This window comes from Rhinolophus sinicus, linkage group LG10 (assembly GCF_036562045.2).
Source record: "Rhinolophus sinicus isolate RSC01 linkage group LG10, ASM3656204v1, whole genome shotgun sequence".
NCBI classification, from domain to species: Eukaryota; Metazoa; Chordata; class Mammalia; order Chiroptera; family Rhinolophidae; genus Rhinolophus; species Rhinolophus sinicus.
Window position 1 is genome coordinate 33,002,440 of NC_133759.1, and position 21,097 is coordinate 33,023,536.

At 44.6% G+C, this 21,097-nt stretch overlaps 1 protein-coding gene across 1 annotated transcript in view; it reads left to right on the forward strand.

The window, feature by feature from the left end:
• Positions 1-2,715: 2,715 nt before the first annotated feature.
• Positions 2,716-21,097, forward strand: part of BFSP2 (beaded filament structural protein 2) — a 67,768-nt gene continuing 49,386 nt past the window's right edge. The window contains exon 1 of the mRNA XM_019726034.2: positions 2,716-3,204. Within this exon, the coding sequence (XP_019581593.2) occupies positions 2,716-3,204 (489 nt within the window). The remainder of the gene's footprint in view (positions 3,205-21,097) is intronic.

Here is a 21,097-nt window from a genome sequence, read left to right on the forward strand (position 1 = left end):
TGTTCTTATAGTCAGATTGGGAATTGAATTTGAATGTTGATTCATACGTTTGTGTTGTTGCTGTGGTCTTTTATCATGACTTTTCCTTTCTTCCTACATTTTCCTTTAAAAAAAAACGATGGCCTTCAAAAATGTGTGCTCTCAATGCTGTATGACCGTACTTAACATGAGTTCAGTGGTTGTCTCTCTTCAAAGACTTTTCAGTCCACAAAGAAGCAGGTTAAATGTTGTTCTGAAATTAATTTTCTAGTGTGCTGTTGTCTGACCTTTTAACCTGATCATAATATTTCTGTTAGCTGCTGCATTTACTGTATCAATATGTGTGTGTCTATATAGAAAGCTATTTGTAAAGTAAAATTTATATATAATATATGTAATCAAAGATACATATGTTATATATACATATGTGGATGTATGACTTATTTTTCCTTATAGACAGAATTCAGCTACTATGTATATATAAATAAACTTATTTTATTAGCCAGAAGCCTAAGTTGCTAAGACATTTTGTATTCTTCTCATTTTAAAATAGCTTTTAAGTCTTCCTTTAGTACTAATACCACCTAACATCCATCTGTATTGTTTAATCTATTTTAACCGTAAATTGGGTTTTATAAAAATGATGAGCTAATAGGATTAGCAATTTATTATTTGATAAGCTAAAACCTTTCAAACATGTTTGTGATTTCTCCAAAAGAGAATCATCTCACTTCAGGTCTTCGGAGACACTGGTATCAATTAGGATACATCCCCTTCTTATCCTCCCCCGCCCCAAAGCTCAGGTCTTTATTGGAAATATCTTTGGGTCAGAGAAATCTGAAGTTAACCTGGCCACTGAGTGCTACCATTCTGTACAGAATAATAGTACCTAAACCTTTGCAAACAACTTAGATGCTTGAACCCTTCATTTAGCCTTGGACGACACATGCTGGAATTCACGAGAGTGCAGCCCCTTGGGACATGTATTAGGTGGTTGTTATAACACAGTCTCATGGGCACCCTGCTCCCTTCAGGGGGCACCAGAGGTGGTGTTCACAGTAAGAATACCACATCTAAATAAACAAGGGACACAGCCGGCCTTTACTTGAGCAAGTTAGTTCCTTAATCTTTTACTCATTTAACCAACATTGATATTTATAAAGTACCTTCTGTGTCATCTCAAAGAGACAAACTAGAAGAAGAAGGAAGAAGAGCCATGGTGTCCAAATCAACAAGGAAGAGTACATAGACTATTCCAGTAGGCGACCAGGGTGCTTACCTCTTCCTGTGTGACCTTGGGTAAGTACCCTGCGCTCTGGGTGGTGGGAGACAGAGGTTGTCCTACATGAGTCACTGGACCAGGAGTCAGAAGAGGCCTCATCCAAGCTCTGCTACTTTCTGGACATGGAACGTTGGGCAAGTCTTAGCCAGTCACAGGACATGGGATGATATTTCTGGAGTTGTGCAGTGTGCAGCCCAAATGACAGTACATGTCAGCCCTGTACCTAAGGGTGGAAGTGAGACCCCAATGAAAGAAAACGTGGAAGTCATGCACCGCACTGGAAAGGATTCTACACACTGGTGCCCTCCCCTTCTCACTGGAGGTGGATTTCCACATTGCAGCATCTGGGATAATATCCAGTCCCTGGGTTTTGGCTACTTGATTTCTCTAGGGTAAACCTCAAGTGCAGTGGTTTTTAGGTCCATTTTGTCATCCCTGGGGCTGAAGAAGTGACTGGGGTGGGACCATGACAACACGCCTTAGTGGGTTCTGAGGATAGGAATTACAAACAGCAGTGTCATCGAATCCTAACTGGGAGTACCCATAAAGAGCTTACTGGAAAACCTTCTCTTTGTGTTACTTAATAGTTTTCTGGCAGATGGAGAAACAGATGTATAGGAAACGGCTAGAGCATAATAGGTGCCCAACAGGTATGGGACCTACATTTGCCCAATGTCCCTTGTCTAATGCATTAATGAGTTAAGAGCCCAGCCCACGCCGGTGAGTGGGACGTATGGTTCAGAGAGGTGAAACCATGCGGCCAAGATCTGGCAGCTGATGAAAGCAGTTTTTGAGGGAAGAAAGATGCTAAGAAGGGACATGAAGCTGCTCCCAGGACTGAGGGAGGGTAAAGGAAGCAACAGGCTTCGTTTGTTTCTCTTGAGACCCTGGCGCTCCCTCCTGCCATGGCTGGTTCACATCTGTTTCCATCCTCTATTACCTGTCTAGACATGTGTGCACATTCACACACACCACATGTAGAAGGATGTAGAAAGCCCTAAGACTGGCCCTGGAATACCTGGATTAATTGAGTCCTGGCTCAGCCATCCACTACACTTGTAATCTGAGCCTCGGTTTATTCATCTGTGCAATGGGGGTGCTTGATACCTGCCTTGCCCTCTCTTAGGTAATGAAATACACAAATCCAGATGAGCCATCCCTACAGCCTGCACTGATTCAGCCTCCCCCACCCCCAGCAGAAAAATCTGGGTGGTCAGGCACATGACTCTGCAGAGAATACACGAGGCCCTCTCTGCACACAGCCCTGGACAGGGCTGGTTCTCTTTCAGCTCAGTGAATAATGGAAACTCATGGAAAAACAGCAGACAAAGCAGCCCTGGGGATAGGGGAGCTTCCAGAGAGGCCTATGACTGGGCCACAGGGACACTGTGGCTGGAAAGCAAATGCCACTGGACTCTGTAAACCCACTAGGCACAGCAGAGGCAGAAGGGGTGATGAGCTCAAGGCGAGTGGTGGTGGGTGTGCCCTCCGGTGCCAGCTCCAGCATGTCCCTGCAGAGGCACAGGGCATCCTTCAAGGGAATACAGTCACCATCTTCCCTGGATAGCCCCCCGGGCTCCAGGACCAATGCCATGGGTGGCCTTGTCCGAGCACCCAGGGTCTATGTAGGGATGGCACCCAGTGGGTACCCAGGTGGACTGGGTGCCCGCGTGACCCGCCGAGCCCTGGGCATCAGCAGTTTCTTCCTGCAAGGGCTGCAGAGCTCCAGCCTGGCCACGGCACCTGCTCTAGTCCTGGAGAGGGACCCCAGTGCCATTGAAGACCTGGGGGGCTGCCTGGTGGAATACATGGCTAAGGTGCGTGCCCTAGAGCAAGTCAGCCAGGAGCTGGAGGCACAACTGCGGACGCACCTGGAGAGCAGGGCCGAGCGCTCAGAGAGCTGGGAAGTCCTCCGGGCCTCCTGGGCCAGCAGCTGCCAGCAGGTGAGTGCCAGTGCCCGTGCCCAAGGGCTTTGCAGAGGTTCCGGGAGGGGATGCCCACTGCTGCCTTTTGCACCATCTCTGGGAGGTCATTATCAGAGAACAAGCGGGCTGAGGCCGGGGGCAAGGGGCAAGTGGTCTGAGGCCAAAGAAACTGACCATAACCTCCTCCACTTCCATGCCCAAAATACTAATGGCAATAATAACGGCAATAAGTGTGGTGTCCTAGGGGCCCGTCCCACACGAGTCCCTCTGCGTGCACTATCTACTCTGATGTTCACAGCAGTGCTATGCGGTGGCTCATTCACTGATGGTGCTTTTCAGATTAGAAAACAGGCACACACAAAAAAGGTTATTTGGCCAAGATCATGCAGCTAGTAGGGCGACGGAGCTGAGATTTGAACCTGAATTTTTCTGGCTCCAAAGCTTGCTTTGGTCCCATTACCTCGGGCTGCCTCTGTTACTTTTGTGTTAAGAAAGGGTTTTTACAACCACCATCAAATGGAATACCATCACGTGGGTGTAGCATTAAAAACAATGAATACATGGAGCTGTGTTCCTATATCTATAACTGCACTGTCCAATAGAAATAGATAATTTACAAGTTTCTATTACCCACAGTAAAAAAAAAAAAAAAGTGAAAAGTAAAAAGAAACAGGTGACGTTATGTCTTACTTAACTCAATGTATTTTAAATGTTATTTCAACATGTAATCAGTATAAAAAAATTTAATGAGATAATTTACCTTGAAATGGAATTTGCTGCAGTGATAGAAATGTCTAATAGCCACACTGTCCGGTGTGGCTGCCACTAGCCTCAGATGGCTACTGGGCACTTGAAATGTGGGTAATGAGACTGAGAAATTGAAATGTTTATCGTATTTCATTTTTGTTACATGTGGCTATATTATTAGATAGGGCAGGACACGGAGATTTCATCTTTTTCTCTTAGTCAGGACCTGCTCTCCAGGGTGATTTCTGCAGAGTGAGTGCCCAGCTCATCCATCATATCTGGTCTGCAGCCCGTGGGTCTAACGCTGGGACTCCAGCCAGCATTGCACAACTCATCTGTCTCTTTGTGGGTGGCTGCCTTCTCTTCTCCCTGCCTCCACCAAATGCTGCCCTTGGGATCCCTTGGAGCTAAATCAGCCTCTCACCCAGCCAGCAACTGCCAGCTCAGGCCCCTTGCTCCCTGGGTCCCAGCATGCGGCCCCCCGAGATGAGGTCACAAACCTTCATTTGTGAGTGGTTGGGTGATGCTGAGAAGACACACTAAAGGGCTCCCCAGTTGCCCCTCCTGCCTTTTATTTCATCCCAGAATGCTTCTCCTTCTCTGTCAGTCAGTGACTGACTGACAGCACAGTACGCACGACACACAACACTGTCCTCTCTGCTTTGCCCTGGAGCTGCTGTTGTGCTGGCATCCAGCTGGGCTGTGAGGAAAAGCCATCTCAGAGCACGCCCGGGGCCTTAAAGCCTTCAAATCTCAGGCAGCCGCTCCTCCAAGATTCACCCCAACAGTCCTGATTCCAAATACTTGTGTCCTATAAGCCACCAGAACGTCCTTAGATATACCAATATCTCAGCGTCTACAGGATAATTTCTTGCACTCAAATGCCACACAGACTTTTCATAAGACAGGCGTCCCAATTTCTAGGTCAAAGAGTATGGCCAAGAAATGAGTCCATATGCAACAGACACTGACTTGGTCTGACTCCAGCTAGCTACAGGAGCTTGGACAATTTACCCAACTTCTCTGATCCTCAGTTTCCTTAATGGGGAAACGGGAGTAATAACGGGAATAATAATGCCGCAAATCCGTAGATAATAAGTTGCATGGTTGCTGCCTGCAGGTAGACTACAGACCAGAACACTATACAGGGAAACCAGTGCAGCCACAGTGCTGCCAGAGTGAAGGCCTCATGCCCAGACGGTCCACCCCACCACAGGTGGTTGGAATCCCAATGAGGGTCATTTTCCTCTTAAGTGACTGTAACTGACATCCAGAGTATGACTACAGAGTTCTCCTTTTCTTCTTTGTTTTTCCAACATGGACTTGAAGATAGTTAGACCAACCTGTAAAATGGAGCTATTTTTGTATCACACAGCCCAGCCTTCCAGCCACATTAATATCTGTTCTATCAAAAAGAACAAAAGAAAACTCTATGCATTTGAGAAACACACGGATTTTCCTTTGTTGTTGTTACAAAATTGACCCATACTGCTCACCCCCTCCAGACCCCAACACATACAAGATCTGACTGACAAATAAGTTTGCGAACTTGTTGCACCGGTATTGCTAACATTTTTTTATATCAGAGGGATTATTCATTCTGAATTTGTACCAACTGGACAATTAACCAAGTTTACTATTTGGAAGTGCTGAAAAAGCTGTGTCAAAAAGATAGACGACCTGAACTTTTCACCAACAATTCATGGCTCTTGCATCACGACAATGCACCAGCTCACATGGCACTGTCTGTGAGGGAGTTTTTAGCCAGTAAACAAATAACTATATTGGAACACCTCCCTACTCACCTGATCTGGCTCCCAGTGACTTCTTTCTTTACCCAAAGATAAAGGAAATACTGAAAGGAAGACATTTTGATGACATTCAGGACATCAAGGGTAATACGACGACAGCTCAGATGGCCATTCCAGAGAGTTTCAAAATTACTTTAAAGAGGGAACTAGGCCCTAGCTTCCCCAGGGAAGTACTTGGAAGGTGGCCGTAGTGATATTCATCAATGAGGTGTGTAGCACTTGTTCTAGGATGAGTTCGCAAACTTAATTGTTCAGACCTCATAGCTGTAGGATGGCTTTGCTGACACCTGCTCTCCATCCTGGTATTCCCCACCCCGTCCCCAGAATCATCTTTCGGACACATGGGATCTGACTACATTATGTTCCTGCCCAAAACCCTTCTGAACTCCCATCACTGACAAGACACAATCCATGGCCTGGGCTCAGTCCACAAGGCGCTTCTGAAGCCACCCTGCTATCCTAGCCATGCCATCCCCCTGGGAGGCCCTCGGCCTGGCTGCTCCTGAGATGCTTCCCCTGCTCCTTCTATAATCCCGTGGCAGCTTCTATGTGCACCCACTGTGCAGTTACCATGTTGCCCGTGGTCAGCTGCATGCCCATGCCCTCACACTCTAGGCCCACTTAGGCCAAGACCGAGTCTTCCCAGCACAGTGAGACGAGTGGAAAGGGCATAAACTGCGATTCCAGTGAACTTACATTTGGATGTTGGCTCTGCCACCTATAGCTGGGTGATTTTAGTCAGTTACTTAACTTCTCTGAACTAGTTTCTTCATTTGCAATTTGGGGATCACACTATTTATTGTACAGAACTGTTAAGGGGCTTAACTGAATGTAATGCACCCAGTAAAATCAGTGGCTAATGGCTTAGAGAGACCATTTCATTCCTGGCATTGCAGGTGCCTAGATCCACTAACATGATCTATACTCAACACGAAGCGGATCTCCCTTCAAATCCTGGGTCTGCCACTTAGATGGACCCACCATTCCTCTGATCCATATCTCCCTTTCCCCATCTTCAAAATACATGAAGACCTCCCAGGGTCATTGTGATCATGAAATGAAATAAGAGGCACGAAGGGGCTTCAGAGACTGTCAGGTGCTGTGTTCATGCAACAGGCCATCCTAAGTCAGGGCGTCAGTCCCCTGAGGGCTGCGCCTCTGACCATGGGACTTGCTGTTGGAGGCCATGCCCCCGCTTAGGACCTTAGCAGTATCCCTTCTTCCTCCCTCCACCCCTAACAGTGTCCTCTTCACACAACAGCCACAGAGCTACAGCTCCTTGTAAGCCCTCTCTGTCCCCAAACAGTAGGCCTCACATCTGGCTGCTCAGAAACCATGCCTCACCCCTGGGGTGTGGGGCCTCCTGTCTCCCCAGCGCTCTGTCACGGAGTCTGAGACTCACCAACCAGCCTGTCCCCGCAGAGCTGCAGGAGTCAGGACGTCAGCTCCTGGGGGTTGGGGGGATCTTCTCCATCATCACTCACTATGCAAGTTTGTGAGCCTTGAAAGAATTGGGGTCAGAGTAAGGGTCGGCTTCCCAGACATGTGACCACTACTGTCCTACAGGGCTTGTGCTCAGAAGGGCCACAAACTTGGTGTTTAAGACTCTGCACTCACCATCTTGAAATTCTTAATAACTTTATCTTTGAATTGGCGCCTTGTAAGTGAAGTCTGAGGGGACAGTGGAGCATGTGTCAGGGTCTTAGAGCCTCAGCTCGGTCAGGTTCCCCACTCCCGTTGTTTCCCTGGATGGCACAGTCTCAGGCCCCTGGGAACCCTGGGCCCCTCTTGACTTCCTTTCTCACCCCACCCCTCAGCAAGGGCCTGGTCACAGATGTGGGAAGGGTCAGGGTGGCCTCTTGGGGTGGGGCACAGCAGCAGCCATCCCATCCAAGGCTGGCAGTGCTACGATACATTCGGCAATCTGGGGGGGGGGGCCTCTTGCCCACCCTTGACCCAGCTGCCTACAGAGTGGCACTGAGGTTTCAATACTCTTCAGGGTCACCTGTTCTCCATGAGTTGGGGTGGCCAGTCTATGGGAAAGGAGGTGCCTGGTTCACTTCCCTGCCGTTGGCCAGGACATAGCACATCAGTCCAGCGGCTAAGAGAAGGGGTAACCCAGAAGCTGGTGGACCACACAGTGCCCCAAATGGTGTGGCAGGACCCCCAGGTGCCTATGAGGGTTTGCACTCGCCCCTTGAGTATCCCTGCGCCTGACAAAGTACGAGATTAAATAACAAAATTACCATGACAGGACTAGAGAAAAACCATGGACGATGGGATAAAAGCTTTTAAAGGCACTTTTTTTCTCTGCTTTTTGAACAAGGTGCTCTGCCTTTTTATTTTACACTGGGACCTACACGTAATGTAGCCCGTCCTGGTGAGGGCCAATGCACGTGACGCTCCTTTTCCATCGCAAACGTCTCCCTCCTCTGTGTTAGACCCTCTCAGCCATTTCTCCTGCTAAGCAGTGAACAGAGACAGGAAAATTCCCAGGTGCTGACCACGGAGGACCCAGCACCTCCCGTCGCCCAGGCAGAGGTGGCCCGTCCCCTCTCCAGCTCTGCTAAGTGCTCCTGACTTGTCTTGCCACGTGAAGGATGCTGACAGTAAGTTCTGGTGACAGTAGGCCCTTTCGTCCTCAAACTGGCCAAACACAAGCCTGAAATTAGACAGCTTCCTACTTCAGAGCTGCAGATAGAAAGAAGTGGGGACAAAGGAGGTAGAGCACAGAGGTTGCATCTCACAGCTGTGAGCAGACGCCGGGGCCAGCACATGCCGCCTGGGGAAGCAAGGGGACCGTGGAGGCTTAGCTTTCCACCGAAATCAGTGGCCTCCATGGGAGAAAGCAGCAGCTGACACCTCCGACAGCAAAGCCTGTCAGCTGGAGGAAAGGAGAACTCAAAATTACTGAAAGGCAAGAGGATTAGAATTTTAAATGGGCCTGATTTAAAATGAGACTGCCGCTCACAGTCCCTTTTCTGTCCATACTCTGGGGACCTGCCTATTCAGGGAAACAGCTGGAAATAAGCAATCTAGATCAGGGCCAGGTTTCTCTCCCCTTAGGACCTGTGGTCCTAGCAGAATTTTTCATTTTTGTTTTTAAAGAAATAAGAACTAATCCTTCTCCACTGAATAAAAAGAAAGGCAACAGGGTCGTTGTTCACATTTCACAACCTACTGTCCCTGAAAGGAGTGGGGACGGGAGGGGGGGCCGAGGGGGGGGGGGAGAAAGAACCATGAGCTATTTTAGAATCTGCAAAAGCCTGAATACATTTATCCAAGATAAAACCACTCCATCTATGTTTTAAGAAATATAATTCATTTGGTCAGAGCAGGCCAGTGAGGTAGTCACTCTGTTAGCCAAGCTATAAGGGACACTAAAGTATCATTAGACATGTGACTATGCAGAGAAAATATGTTCAGGAGAATTCCTTTTAGGGAGGCTGATACTGTGTTTCCCCAAAAATAAGACCTAGCTGGACAATATAAGCTGGGTCTTACATTAATTTTTGCTCCAAAAGACGCATTAGAACTGATTGTCCAACTAGATCTTATTTTCAGGGAAACAGGGTATATAAGACTAGAAGAAATATTTTGATGGAGCAGGGAGGGGAAGGAGGCGTAAGTCTTCCCCCAAGGGTCATGGTCATGGAATATAGGTGGTCAATAAACTGCTTTCTAAGAAGGGTGGTTTCTGATTTCCTGGGGGCTCTTGTTTTACTACATAGAGTATCTGGGAAAGAGCAGAATTGCTAAAGAACGTAGGGGAGAGACTGAACCCTGTCACTTGGGCCTCTTTCTGTGCCCTTCCAAAACACTGAGCTCAGCCACTCTTAAATCTCAAGATATTTTAAAGTGTGTGGTCCATGTTGAAGAATGGAGGACAGAGGAGTCTAGATGATGAAAAATGCGGGGCTGTGCTGCAAAGACAGGAGGGTTTTTTTTGCTTTGTTTTGTTTAGTTTCAGGTGTACAAAACAATGCAATAGTTAGACAATTTCACCCCTCACAAAGTGATAACCCCCCTCCTCCAATCAATTGCCCCTCTGACATCGTATACATCTATTACAATTCCATTGACTCTATTCCCTATGCTGTACTCCATATCCCATGACTATATACATTAAATTATAGTTGACATACAATATTATTCAGCTTCAGCTTCAGGTGTACAGTTCAGTGGTCAGGCATCTACACCGTCCATGAAGTGGTCTCCCTAAAAAGACATGTGCTCATCTGACACTCTACAAGATCTTTACAACATTATTGATTATAGTCCCCCAACTGTCTTTCATATCCCCATGGCAATACTGTAGTTACCAATTTATGCAAAGACAGGAGATTTTGAAGCCAGAGAGCCCTGAGGTCAAACTCAGGCCCTGTGTGACCTTGAGTTCTTCGTTGATCTCTCTACATCTCCATTTCTCATCTATATAATGTTTGGAGACTTTCTTGACATGATAAAATATCTCAAAGGAGAAAACAATGGTATTCTTCCTACAGAAATTAAAAAGAAAAGGATGCCCACCGTTTCTACTACTATGTAACATTGGTCAGACGCAATATTCAATGTGATTAGACAACAGAAAGCAACTGGAGGTGTTAAGAAATAGAAAGAAGGAAAATGTTGGTCTTTCTGGAAGACTCAAGAGGATCCATGTGAAAACTGTACAACAAACAATAAGGTAATTTTAGTAAAGTAGCAGGTTATAAAGTAACATTACCATATATATAAATAGCATACATACAAACAACAAAAAAGATATAAGGGAAGAGAAAATCTCATTTATAATAGCAAAAAATGAAATGCCTCTTAATAAACTTAACAAGAAATGTCCAAAATCTCTATGAGAAAACAATAAAAACCCTCCTTAAAAGACACAAATGGAAAAAAAATATCATGTCCTTGAATATAAGGACTCAATAGCATAAAGATGTCAATTCTAAATTAATTTATAAACTTAATGTAATCTAGTTTTTGAAATACCAAGTTTTTTAGAACTGGATGCGTTAATCATAAATTTTATTTGTAGGAACAAAAAGGCAAGAATAGCCAAAAAGAAAAACTGGGAAGCAAAAAAGCAAGGGAAGCAGCAGCTCTCCCAGACACTAAAACATACTAGCAAGTCTCAATCATTAAAGCTGTTTCATATTGGCATATAAAAGATGGGAAGACCAATGGAACAGAGCAGAAAATTCAAAAGTAGGCTGTACTATATGTGGAAATTTAGTATTGATAAAGGCAGCATTTGAAAACCAATGGAGGAAAGAATGGACTTTTTAATAAATGGTATTCAGACAAATGGACAGTCAGAAGGAAAATAATAAAATTGGATCCATCCCTTACTGTACACTGGGATCAATTCCAAATGTATCATATATTCAAATATTAAAAAGGAAACCATATCAGAAGAAAGCACAGATGAATTTCTTTATAGCCTTGGTGTGGGAAATTTTTCCTTGATATGATTTAAAATCTAAAATCAATAAAGGAAAATATTGATAAATTTGATTACCAGAAATTTTTAAATTTTGCAGTTTTGCATTGCAGAATAATGCCATAAGCAAAGATAAATGACAACCTAGGGGGAAAAAAGCATTTGTAGCTTAGAATATAAAAGGCTAATATCCCTATTCTATAAACAGCATTTAAAATTTGAGGTTTAAAAAATAGTCAGTAACACTCTTATTTTTATATAGGCTAAAAATATGAATGGACAGTTGACATAAAAAATAAATGAAAATGGTTTTTAGCCATAGAAAAGGATGTTCAACTTCACTCATAATAAGAGAAATTTAAAAAAAAAAACTACCTTAGTTACCATTTTCAACTATCAGATTGGCAAAACTCTAAAAGAATGTCAATCTATTTTGTTGATGAAGCTCTAGGAAAAGAGACAAATTCATACAGTGCTGATGGGAGTAGAAAATGTTACAACCTTTTTTGAGTAAAATTTGGCAAAATCTAGACAAATTATACATGCATTTATGTATATGAAATTTGATCCACCAATCCCGCTTCCAGGAATCTCTCCCAATGACACATTGACAAAAAAAATGGAAGGAGAACTGACTCTGGGTGGTGAACACACAATGGGATTTATAGATGATGTAATACAGAATTGTACACCTGAAATCTATGTAATTTTACTAACAATTGTCACCCCAATAAATTAAAAAAAAAAATGAACAAGTAGTATGCATAAAGCTGTTTATTTCAATCTTAATCAATAATAGAAAAAGACTGGAAACAACCCAAATACCTACAATCTGGGACTAGTTGAATAAGCAATGATACATTTACAGAAGAAATGAAGAAGAGCTCTATATGGAGAGAATGTGAATGTCCTTTTACCCATTTATCCAAAAAAAGGGGAGGGATATGAACATAAACATACACATTTGCTCGTAATTGAAAAAATAGAATGGAAAAATAAACCATAGTGTTTTTAAATGATCACTTGTAGAAGAGAGGGAATAGGGTAGAAGGAAAAGTAAGACACTAGAATGTTTAAAATTTATCTTGTGATGTGAAGATGATTTTGGAACCATGCAACTATTTTATAGGATTACAAAACAAATTAAATCCTAAAAATCAAAAGGAAAAAGGAAACAAATGAATCCAACTATGTATCAAATTAATAGCATAATCACAGAGAGAAGAACTATTCCAAGTGATCTTTTATACCACGGTAATTTGACTGTATATCCTTGTAGAGATACAGAGGAGTACTGCAAAATGAATCCTAAATAAGTTTTAGTGATCACCTAGTTGGTGGTAGTGTTGGTACTGTCATTCTGACACTGAGTGGGTGTGGGTGTGTGTGTGTGTGTGTGTGTGTGTGTGTGTGTGTATTGGGATAAAGCAAGAGTGTGTCATTGAGAACTGAGATTGAGTGTAGGTGAAAGGAGATGCATTGTAAGTCTAATAAAGTTTAGTGACAATTATTTTCTAAATCTGAATTGGAATTATCATAAACTCATGATGTGTGTGATCAAAAAATAAATATATAGCTCTGGCTAGTGAAAAGACCTAGAAATAATAGCCAACCCGGTGACAATGGGCATTTTTGGCCCAGATTTGTTTTCTCCCTTCTTTCGCTAAAAGAAACAGAGGCTCCTAAGAGAAATGCTGAATCCAGGCTTGGGGGCAGGAAATGGACAAGATGAGTCTGAAACATCTTGCCATACCAAAACCAAGGAAGTTATAAAGAACTAGAGTCAGGATGAAACACGTAGGAGCCAATTTGAATGAGATCCCACTAACCAAAGATGGTTAAGTATCAGTAAGAATGGTAACTGCAACGGATTGAAACACACCAAATATACTTACATCTATGAGTTCAGTATAATGCAAAGAAAAAGAAATCCCTATTTAGTTACCTTTGGAATCTGGTGGGTAACCAACTCATTATTTTGAAAACTGATAAATAATGAGAGAGAAACAGGCATTTTGTTCTGCTTTTCCTATAACACCTGCAGGTACATCATAGTAAGAAAGGAAAGGAAGTGTCTTTTATAGATATATTCCAGCTAAAAATATATAATAATATAATTATTATTAATTTTATTTATATTTATAATTGATATTAATCATTAAATAAAATATCACCATCTTGCAACCATAATAAAATAATCGACCTAGGTAATAATGATCATCAAATGATTACTAATATCACAAAAACAGAGACCAGCGGGCATCATGCACCTGCTTGTGGGACACATGACACTACCTATGAAGTAGTCTTTAAAAAAAAAAACACAAAAAACCGAATGCGATTAAATCTCAAGGTAAAGTACGAATTTCCAGGAAATACTGAGGTCAGCTGAGCACATTAATTGACAACACAGGGATGAAATCAGCAAAATCCGGACTATGGGGAAACTACAGGACTAAAAAGACCCAATTTTTCAACATGCAAAAATTACAAAGGAAAAAAGAGAGAGGGGAAAACCTGTAAATTAAAAGAGATTAAATTGACATATTGACCCTTTAAAATGGACTTTATTTGAACCATTATTCAAACAAACTGTTAAAAAATAGGTTAGACACTTGAGAAAAGATGAACTGGTTATTTGTTGATATTGAGGAATTGTTACTAATTTTTAGATGTGGTGATGGTTGTGAAGTTATGTGTTTTTGTAAAGCATCTTTATAACTTAGCAGTATATACTGAAATGTTTGAAAAAGAAGTGATATGATATCTGGAATTTGTTCAAAATAATCTGAGCAGAGTGGAAAATTGAGGGGATGTAGGTGATGGGTGTATGGGAGTCCATTATACCATTCTCTCTTTCGATATAGATTTCAAATTTTCCTAACAAAAACAAAGGTAGAATATCTACCTCACAAGGCAGGTCCATTAGTTACGTACAATGAAATCATGTATGTAAATTGCTGGGTGCATAACCAATGCCCAATTACAGTTTGTGGAATAAACTTAAAGATTCAGACATTAAATGAGTAGTAACATACACAACAGTGTTTCCATACGTGCATTCATGAGTTGTTCAGCTCACACATGCTACAGGAGTACAGGAAGGGAGTAAGTTGTCGACTAATCCTGAGCAAGGACCAGGAAATGAAGCCTAAATACGGGACACAAAGAACATGCTAGAAGATGGCCCTTCCACCCAGGTCCAACATGGACAAAGGTTGGGAATCAGGACCGGGCAGGACCATCTGCAAAGCAGTCTGTGCATGGGGCAGACTTCCAATTGTCAAAGAGAAATTTTGCAATGGACACCTGTTAACATTGGCAAAACAGATTTTATTCAGGCTACTGCAGTAAGAGAATGAGGCTTCAGTACAGAACTGAGCTCAGCTCCACAGAATCAAAAGGCAGGAGGCTTTTCAAATACTGAGGCGTGTTAAAAAAAAAAAAGAAAGAAAAACATAGCACTGAAGGAGGTTAAGAGAGGGGGCTGGTTTATGTGATTAGGCCATCTGTGTTTGCTAATTGGTGCTTATCCACAGTTCTCATATCTTTATGACAGGAGCACACAGCAGCTAGACGCCCACCAAAGTCGGGATCATACCCTCCCACAGAAACGGGGAGAGAGGGGAGCTATCTCCACAGATGTTTGCATTTCACAGTCAGGGCTCCCAGGTCCTTGAGAAAATATTCTGGCTTACAAGAGATTTATATCTCAAAGGGGCAGAGAAAGGATTTACAATTCCAAGTCTCCTAAAGCAAAAGGGGAAGTCTACGAAAAGGGAAGTCAAGGGCATCTTGTCAGGTTTGGGCTGCAACGAACAGTCAATTCTTTTGGCAGCTTGAGCTTGCTCAGGCAGGCGTTTTCAGGGACTGGGATTATCCTAGGGACATGATCAGGGGCTGATAGAAGCCACACAGTAGAGTTAGTGTGGGGGGCGCTGGACGGCATCATTTATGCCAAGACGTTTGAAGTTCTCACCACCAAGTGCCAATCTCTTCCCAGGTCCCTGCCCGCCGCTCTGTTCTGAGAGCCTGGCACAGAGTGAGTATGCCACACCACACCAAAGATGGCCAACAAATGGCTGGGCAGAAAGAGCTGAATACAGAACCAGGATCAGGTTTCAAATTGGAACCCTGACTTTCAGGACAGAGAGCTTTAAAATCCCAAACCAGACGTGAAATACTGGAAACAACCTGAAGTTCCAACACAGCTAAATAGCGCAGCCGACTTCTTTGCAGCTGCAAAAAAAGAACAAGGAAGCTCGTTATATACTGATGTGGAACTAGCACCAATATTTTGAGTAAAAAGACAAACTGCAAAATCCTGTCTATACAATACTGTTTGTGTTTTTAAAAAAAATGTAGGAAGGCAGACTCTGGAAACATTCACAAGGAGTGGTAGCAATGGATGCTTCTAGTGAGAGGGTTGGGTGACGAGGGATAAGGGTAGGATAGGAGTGGGCTTACTTTTGGGCTGTATACCTTGTTGTACTGTTAGGATGTTTCACCTTTAAAAACAAATGAAGTAATAAACTCATGTCAGCAGCTTATTACTTGTGGGGGGTGGGGCAGGACAGGCATTGGGGTTGGGGTTCCAGCCAGGTCCAGGGCAAGTGAAGTCGTCACAGCCTCACAGAAGCAACAAAACCCTTCTGCTGACGTGTCTGGTGGGAGAGGAAAAGATGCATCTCAACAGCCTCCTGTCCAAACAAAAACTCCACAAAATTAAATATCTATATAGAAGAGCAATTGGAAAGACCTAATGGGTTACACTCTCCAGAAAAACTAAATTAAAGCTTAATCTAGGCAGGGTGCAAGTGCCAGGGACAAAAGTGGTGGCTCTTTATGGGGAATTATTGAATGATTGGCTGAACCTAGCAGAACGTTACACAGGTCCCCCCCCACTACCCCCCCAGAGGGCTCCCCAGAGGGTTTATGCGGATCCACTGAAGTTGAGAACTCAATTTAGGAGAGTAAAACCTAGTTTATCATCCGTCTGGCTGGGGAAAAGCACACAAAAACTCATTTATCTCTGGCTGTAAACGAGCTAGTAGCGTGGACTATCACAAATGCATTATTCAGCAGAAATGAGAGGTGATTTCAGCTGTTATCAGTAGGTAATGAAAAGCAGTGCACAGGGAGTGGAACACCATTGTAAAACTGATCTGCTATTAGAAAACGCTTGTAATTTTTACTGATTTATTTCAAGGACCAATGAATAACCATCGAAATAAGTCTTAGGAGAAATACTACAATATGGAGAAAGAAATGAATTTAGAAAGGACTCCCCCCCCTCCCCTTCAGCAGACCCAGGGCAAACATATACAGGAGTTAAAGTACCATGCCGGAATGCTAACTGCCCACACCTGCCAGCACACGGCCAGCACCTGTGCCCTCGGCTCACTCACCCCTCCCCCGCTGCTCCCTCTGGCCCTGGCTGCCCAGAGCACATCGTCCGGGCACCATCCCTGCCTTTAATGGTGCCATTTCTTCATTGTCTTGAGTCCCATGCCTCCAGGTAAGAGCCAGTTCCTCAAGGCTGCTCTCAGCCAACTCTGAGAAGGAAGGTTATCTGTAAATGAATTTATTATTACTTGGGGTGTGTCTCTTAACTTCCTGGAGCCTCGGTTTGTTTAGCTACATAATGAAAGTCAAAATGGCTTTCTCATGGGTCATGGGTCCTTGTGAGAAGTAAATGAGGCAAGAAAGTGAAGCTCCTGGGGCATCTCGGGAGTTCACTGACTGTGCAGCCCTGCCCTTTTCCCTAAGGCTCCCAGGAGTATTTCAGACCTCCGGCTGGTGCCTGGAAGCCAGGAACCCCCAGGGTGGAGTCTGCACCCCCAAGGCCAGCCCTGCCCAGCACTAACTCCAGTAGGCAGCCCTGGGCAGGCCCCTGAATTCCTGGATTGTTTGCCCACATCTCAGCCACCCCCTGGAGGGGCACAAACACTCTGGGGGTTCTACAGGTTCCCCTCCAGTGTCTTCTAACAAAATCATGTACTTGGATAAGACTCATAAAGATAAAACTGTCCACACATTCACTGTGAACTGCAGGACTCAGATGTAAGTTTTAACAGGAAATTTCACTCATTGTCTCATTTGATCCTCTCAACAATGTCTGTGTCACCCAAGAAAATGGGGTTAAGCTCCTGTATTAGGCCACCTGGGCTGCCACAACAACGTAGCACAGCCTGGGTGGCTTAAACAACAGAAATTTATTTCTCACAGTCCTGGAGGCTGGAAGTCTGAGATCAAGGTGTCAGCAGGGCTGTTTCTGCTGAGGACTGTCTTTTGGGCTTATAAATGGCTGTCTTCACATCTTCTTCCTTCCCTTTTCACATCTGTATCCAAATTTCCTCTTCTTACAAGGACACCAGTCAGATTGGATTAGGGCCACCTTTGTGGCATCATTTTAACTGAATTACCCCTTTAAAGGCCCTATCTCCAAATACAGTCACATCCTGAGGTATTGGGGATTAGGACTTCAATATATGAATTTGAGGGGGACACAATTCAGCCCACAACACCCATTTTATAGACTGAGAGACTGAGGCCTACCAAAATTAAGTTCCTTATTGAGATAGTGTTTCAGCCGGCACCAATTCAGTATTGTGTCTACCCCCAAAACATTACTAACAGCCTCCTGGTAGACTGATTTATAAGACCAGCGTCAGTCCCATCTCAAACCCCAGACCCCAACGTGTAAATGGGTCTGAATATACTTTGAGTGCCCACTGTTTGATAAGATAAAGTCGTAGTCAGCAAGAGCCATTGTCTGTGAGGAGTTTAAACTCTGGGATGTGCCTGCTTTGTCTCCTCTGCCTCTTTTAATTTGGAGGAAACTGTCAGAAACAGTCGTTGGTCCTTACCCAAGCACGCTCTCACTGGAACTTGCAGTGACTCATCAGGCTGGGCGGCTTCCAGCCTGTCAGGCCGCTCAGAGCTGGGACTTGAAAGTTTAATAGCTTTGCTGCTGGGGAATGGTGCAGCCCCCCTTGGGATTTCTTTTTTTCTTTTTTTTCTTTTTCCCCCTCGGTGAGTGATTTTAACGCTCAGAAAAATGTGCTGAGCCGTCTGCCCTCAAGGCAGAATGTCTTTATCTGAGCAGGGTTAAGTGGACAACCTCATGGGTGAGAGGCGGCCTCCCCCTAAAGCGCGAGCCTACAGCAGTGCATGCCACAGACTTCTGGGTGGGATCCGTGTCCCCTGAAGGGTGATTGCCTCCCACCACCACCTAGTTCCATGGGCTATTTGACGAGCTTAGCGTTCATCGTAGGAAGAGAGAGGCCACACCCCATGGGGGGTCTTCCAATGCCAATCCCCTTGGGTCCTGGGTCTGTGGGTGAGACATGCACCTGTGAAAGCCAGGCAGACCACCGAGAGAGCACTGATAGGTGGGCAAAGTCAGGTTGGGAGAAACACTAGTCGGGAGGGGCTCGTCGTGAGGTCTGGGCTTGTGCTGGGGGATTTGGGAAAACGTTGAGGACTTGTTCTGCATTTGATGCTGTCAGGAATTGGCGGCCGTTTAATGACTGAGTATCTTCTAAGTTTTATCCAGGAGACGGGAGGAATGACGCAGGCATAGAGCTATCATTAGTAAACAGCAGTCACTCGTCACTTTGCTAGTTAGACAAGGAATGTTGGTATTTTTGTGGTTGCTGAGTGTCCTCGCCTCTCTGTTCAGACACAGTCACGGTGTGTCTCTCCGTCTCTTCCCACCAGGATCACAGAGTGACCCTGTCTGGTTACCGCTGATCCTCTCTGAACGTTTGTGTGTAGGTTGAGTACCATGGTCTATCTGTTAGCAGCCGGCTGCCGGCTGTCAGGGCCATGATTTTATTTCCTCATGTCCAGACTGGGCCTCCTCAGCCTCCTGAAGCTCAGTGGTGGGAGGGAAGGCTGTGGAGACAGAGCTGGCATGTGAGAGGCCTCCCTCCTCACACAGAGCTTTGCACGACACTCCAGGCCAAGGGCTGAGGCATGGTTTCTTGTGCTGTGCTGTGACTTTAGGAGGCTGGGCCCACTCTGTGCCTCTGAAATGCTGAGCAGGAAGAGTCTCCGGGCCCACACTCCTGCCTGTCTCCCTCCCCCCCCCACGTCTCCCCCCAGGCATCTCGGAAATTATGCACCTAAGCTGTGAGAGAGAGCAGGGGGGTGACTCAGACAAAACCCACCTACACCCTTTATCCACTTTATCCTGGATGAAATCCAGGGCCAGCTCTATCCTAACCGGAAGTGACCCCCTGGCCCAGGGACTGACCTCTAAGAGTGAGTTTCCTTATCTTTAAGTTGAGTCAGAATGATCCCTATTTCCCAGGGTGGTTATGAGGACTCAGGGAAACAATGCAGTGAACTAGAAAGTCAGCTTCAGGAAGGCAGGAACTTACCCTATTTCCCTGAAAATAAGACCTAGCCAGACCATCCGCTCTAATGCATCTTTTGGAGAAAAAATTAATATAAGACATGGTATTATGTTATATTATATTATATATATTATATTATATTACATTATATATATTATATTATATTATATAGACCCGGTCTTATAGTAAAATAAGACCGGGTCTTATATTAATTTTTGCTCCAAAAGATGCATTAGAACTGATGGTCCAGCTAGGTCTTATTTTGGGGGAAACACGGTAGGTGTCAGCAGGGTTGGTTCCTTCTGTAGGCTCTGAGGCAGAATGTGTTTCATGCCTCCTTTCTACCTCCTGGTGGTGGCTGGCCACCCTTGCCAGTCCTGGGCTTGTAGATACATTGCTCCAATCTGCCTTCATTCTCCCTGTGTGTCTGCATCCAAATTTCCCTCTTAAAAGGACACCAGTCACATTGGACTAGGACCCACCCTAACTTGATGTCATCTTAACTTGATTATATCTACAAAGACCTTATTTCTAAATAAGGTCACGTTCACAGGTATTCACTGGGGGGTTAGGACTACAGTGTATCTTTTGGGTGGTACACAATTCAACCCATAACAGTAGCTAATTTTTTTTTCACATTGTAGTCCTGATTTCCAACATTTTGTCATAGTTTCTCAAATCTCATTTTAAAAGTTTCCTCCAGTAATACCAATATTCCTTGACCTGATCCAGTTCACCTTCACTTCCTTTTTCACTTGAAATCAGATCCCAAATCCTATCAAAACACATGGAGCTTGGGGTTGAGAAAGGAAAGCCATGGTACAGACAGCCCGAGAGAATACTAGTCACATAGTAGAAATACAGTAAATGTCACTAAGTGGCTGCGTGACCTTGGACAAGTTACTCCACCTCTTTCAACTTCAGTTTCCTCAACTGTTAAGTGAAGGGATTGGATCAAACTGACATCTCCCTGCAGACACATAGGGAATAGGCCAGATTCCCATTCATGACTGGCGAGCAGGTGGTCACGTCACCATTTCTCTCCACAGACATGAAAAGACCAGGTGCCGCTGCCTCCATGTCAGTCCTCACTGGGGCTGCCACCTGCCTGTGTGCCCTGCGGCAGTTCCTGTTCACTTGGAGGCTCCTGTCTATAAAATGAGAGGGTAGAATTCTCTGATGCCTGAGTCTCGGGCCATGACCTTTCTGTCACTGCTACTCATTATCTCTGAGCAGTACATGGAGCGTAAAGAGAAGAAACAGCCGTCCAGTGAGCCCAGGTCCCTGATCCTTTGTGGCTCAGCTGGTTGGCTGGCTGCCACTGGCCGTGTTCAGCAGTGCGGCCACCTCCTTCATTCCCGAGAGTCAGTTGGTGGCATATACCCCAACATTGAGAAAGCAGCAATTTTATTAACCTGCGCCCCCAACACACACACACACACACACACACACACACACACACACACACACACGCCAGAATATATCCCAGGTCTTACCAAATGAAGGGACTGAAGGGAGGAATTGGCTAGATTGGGGAGGGAGGGGGGAGA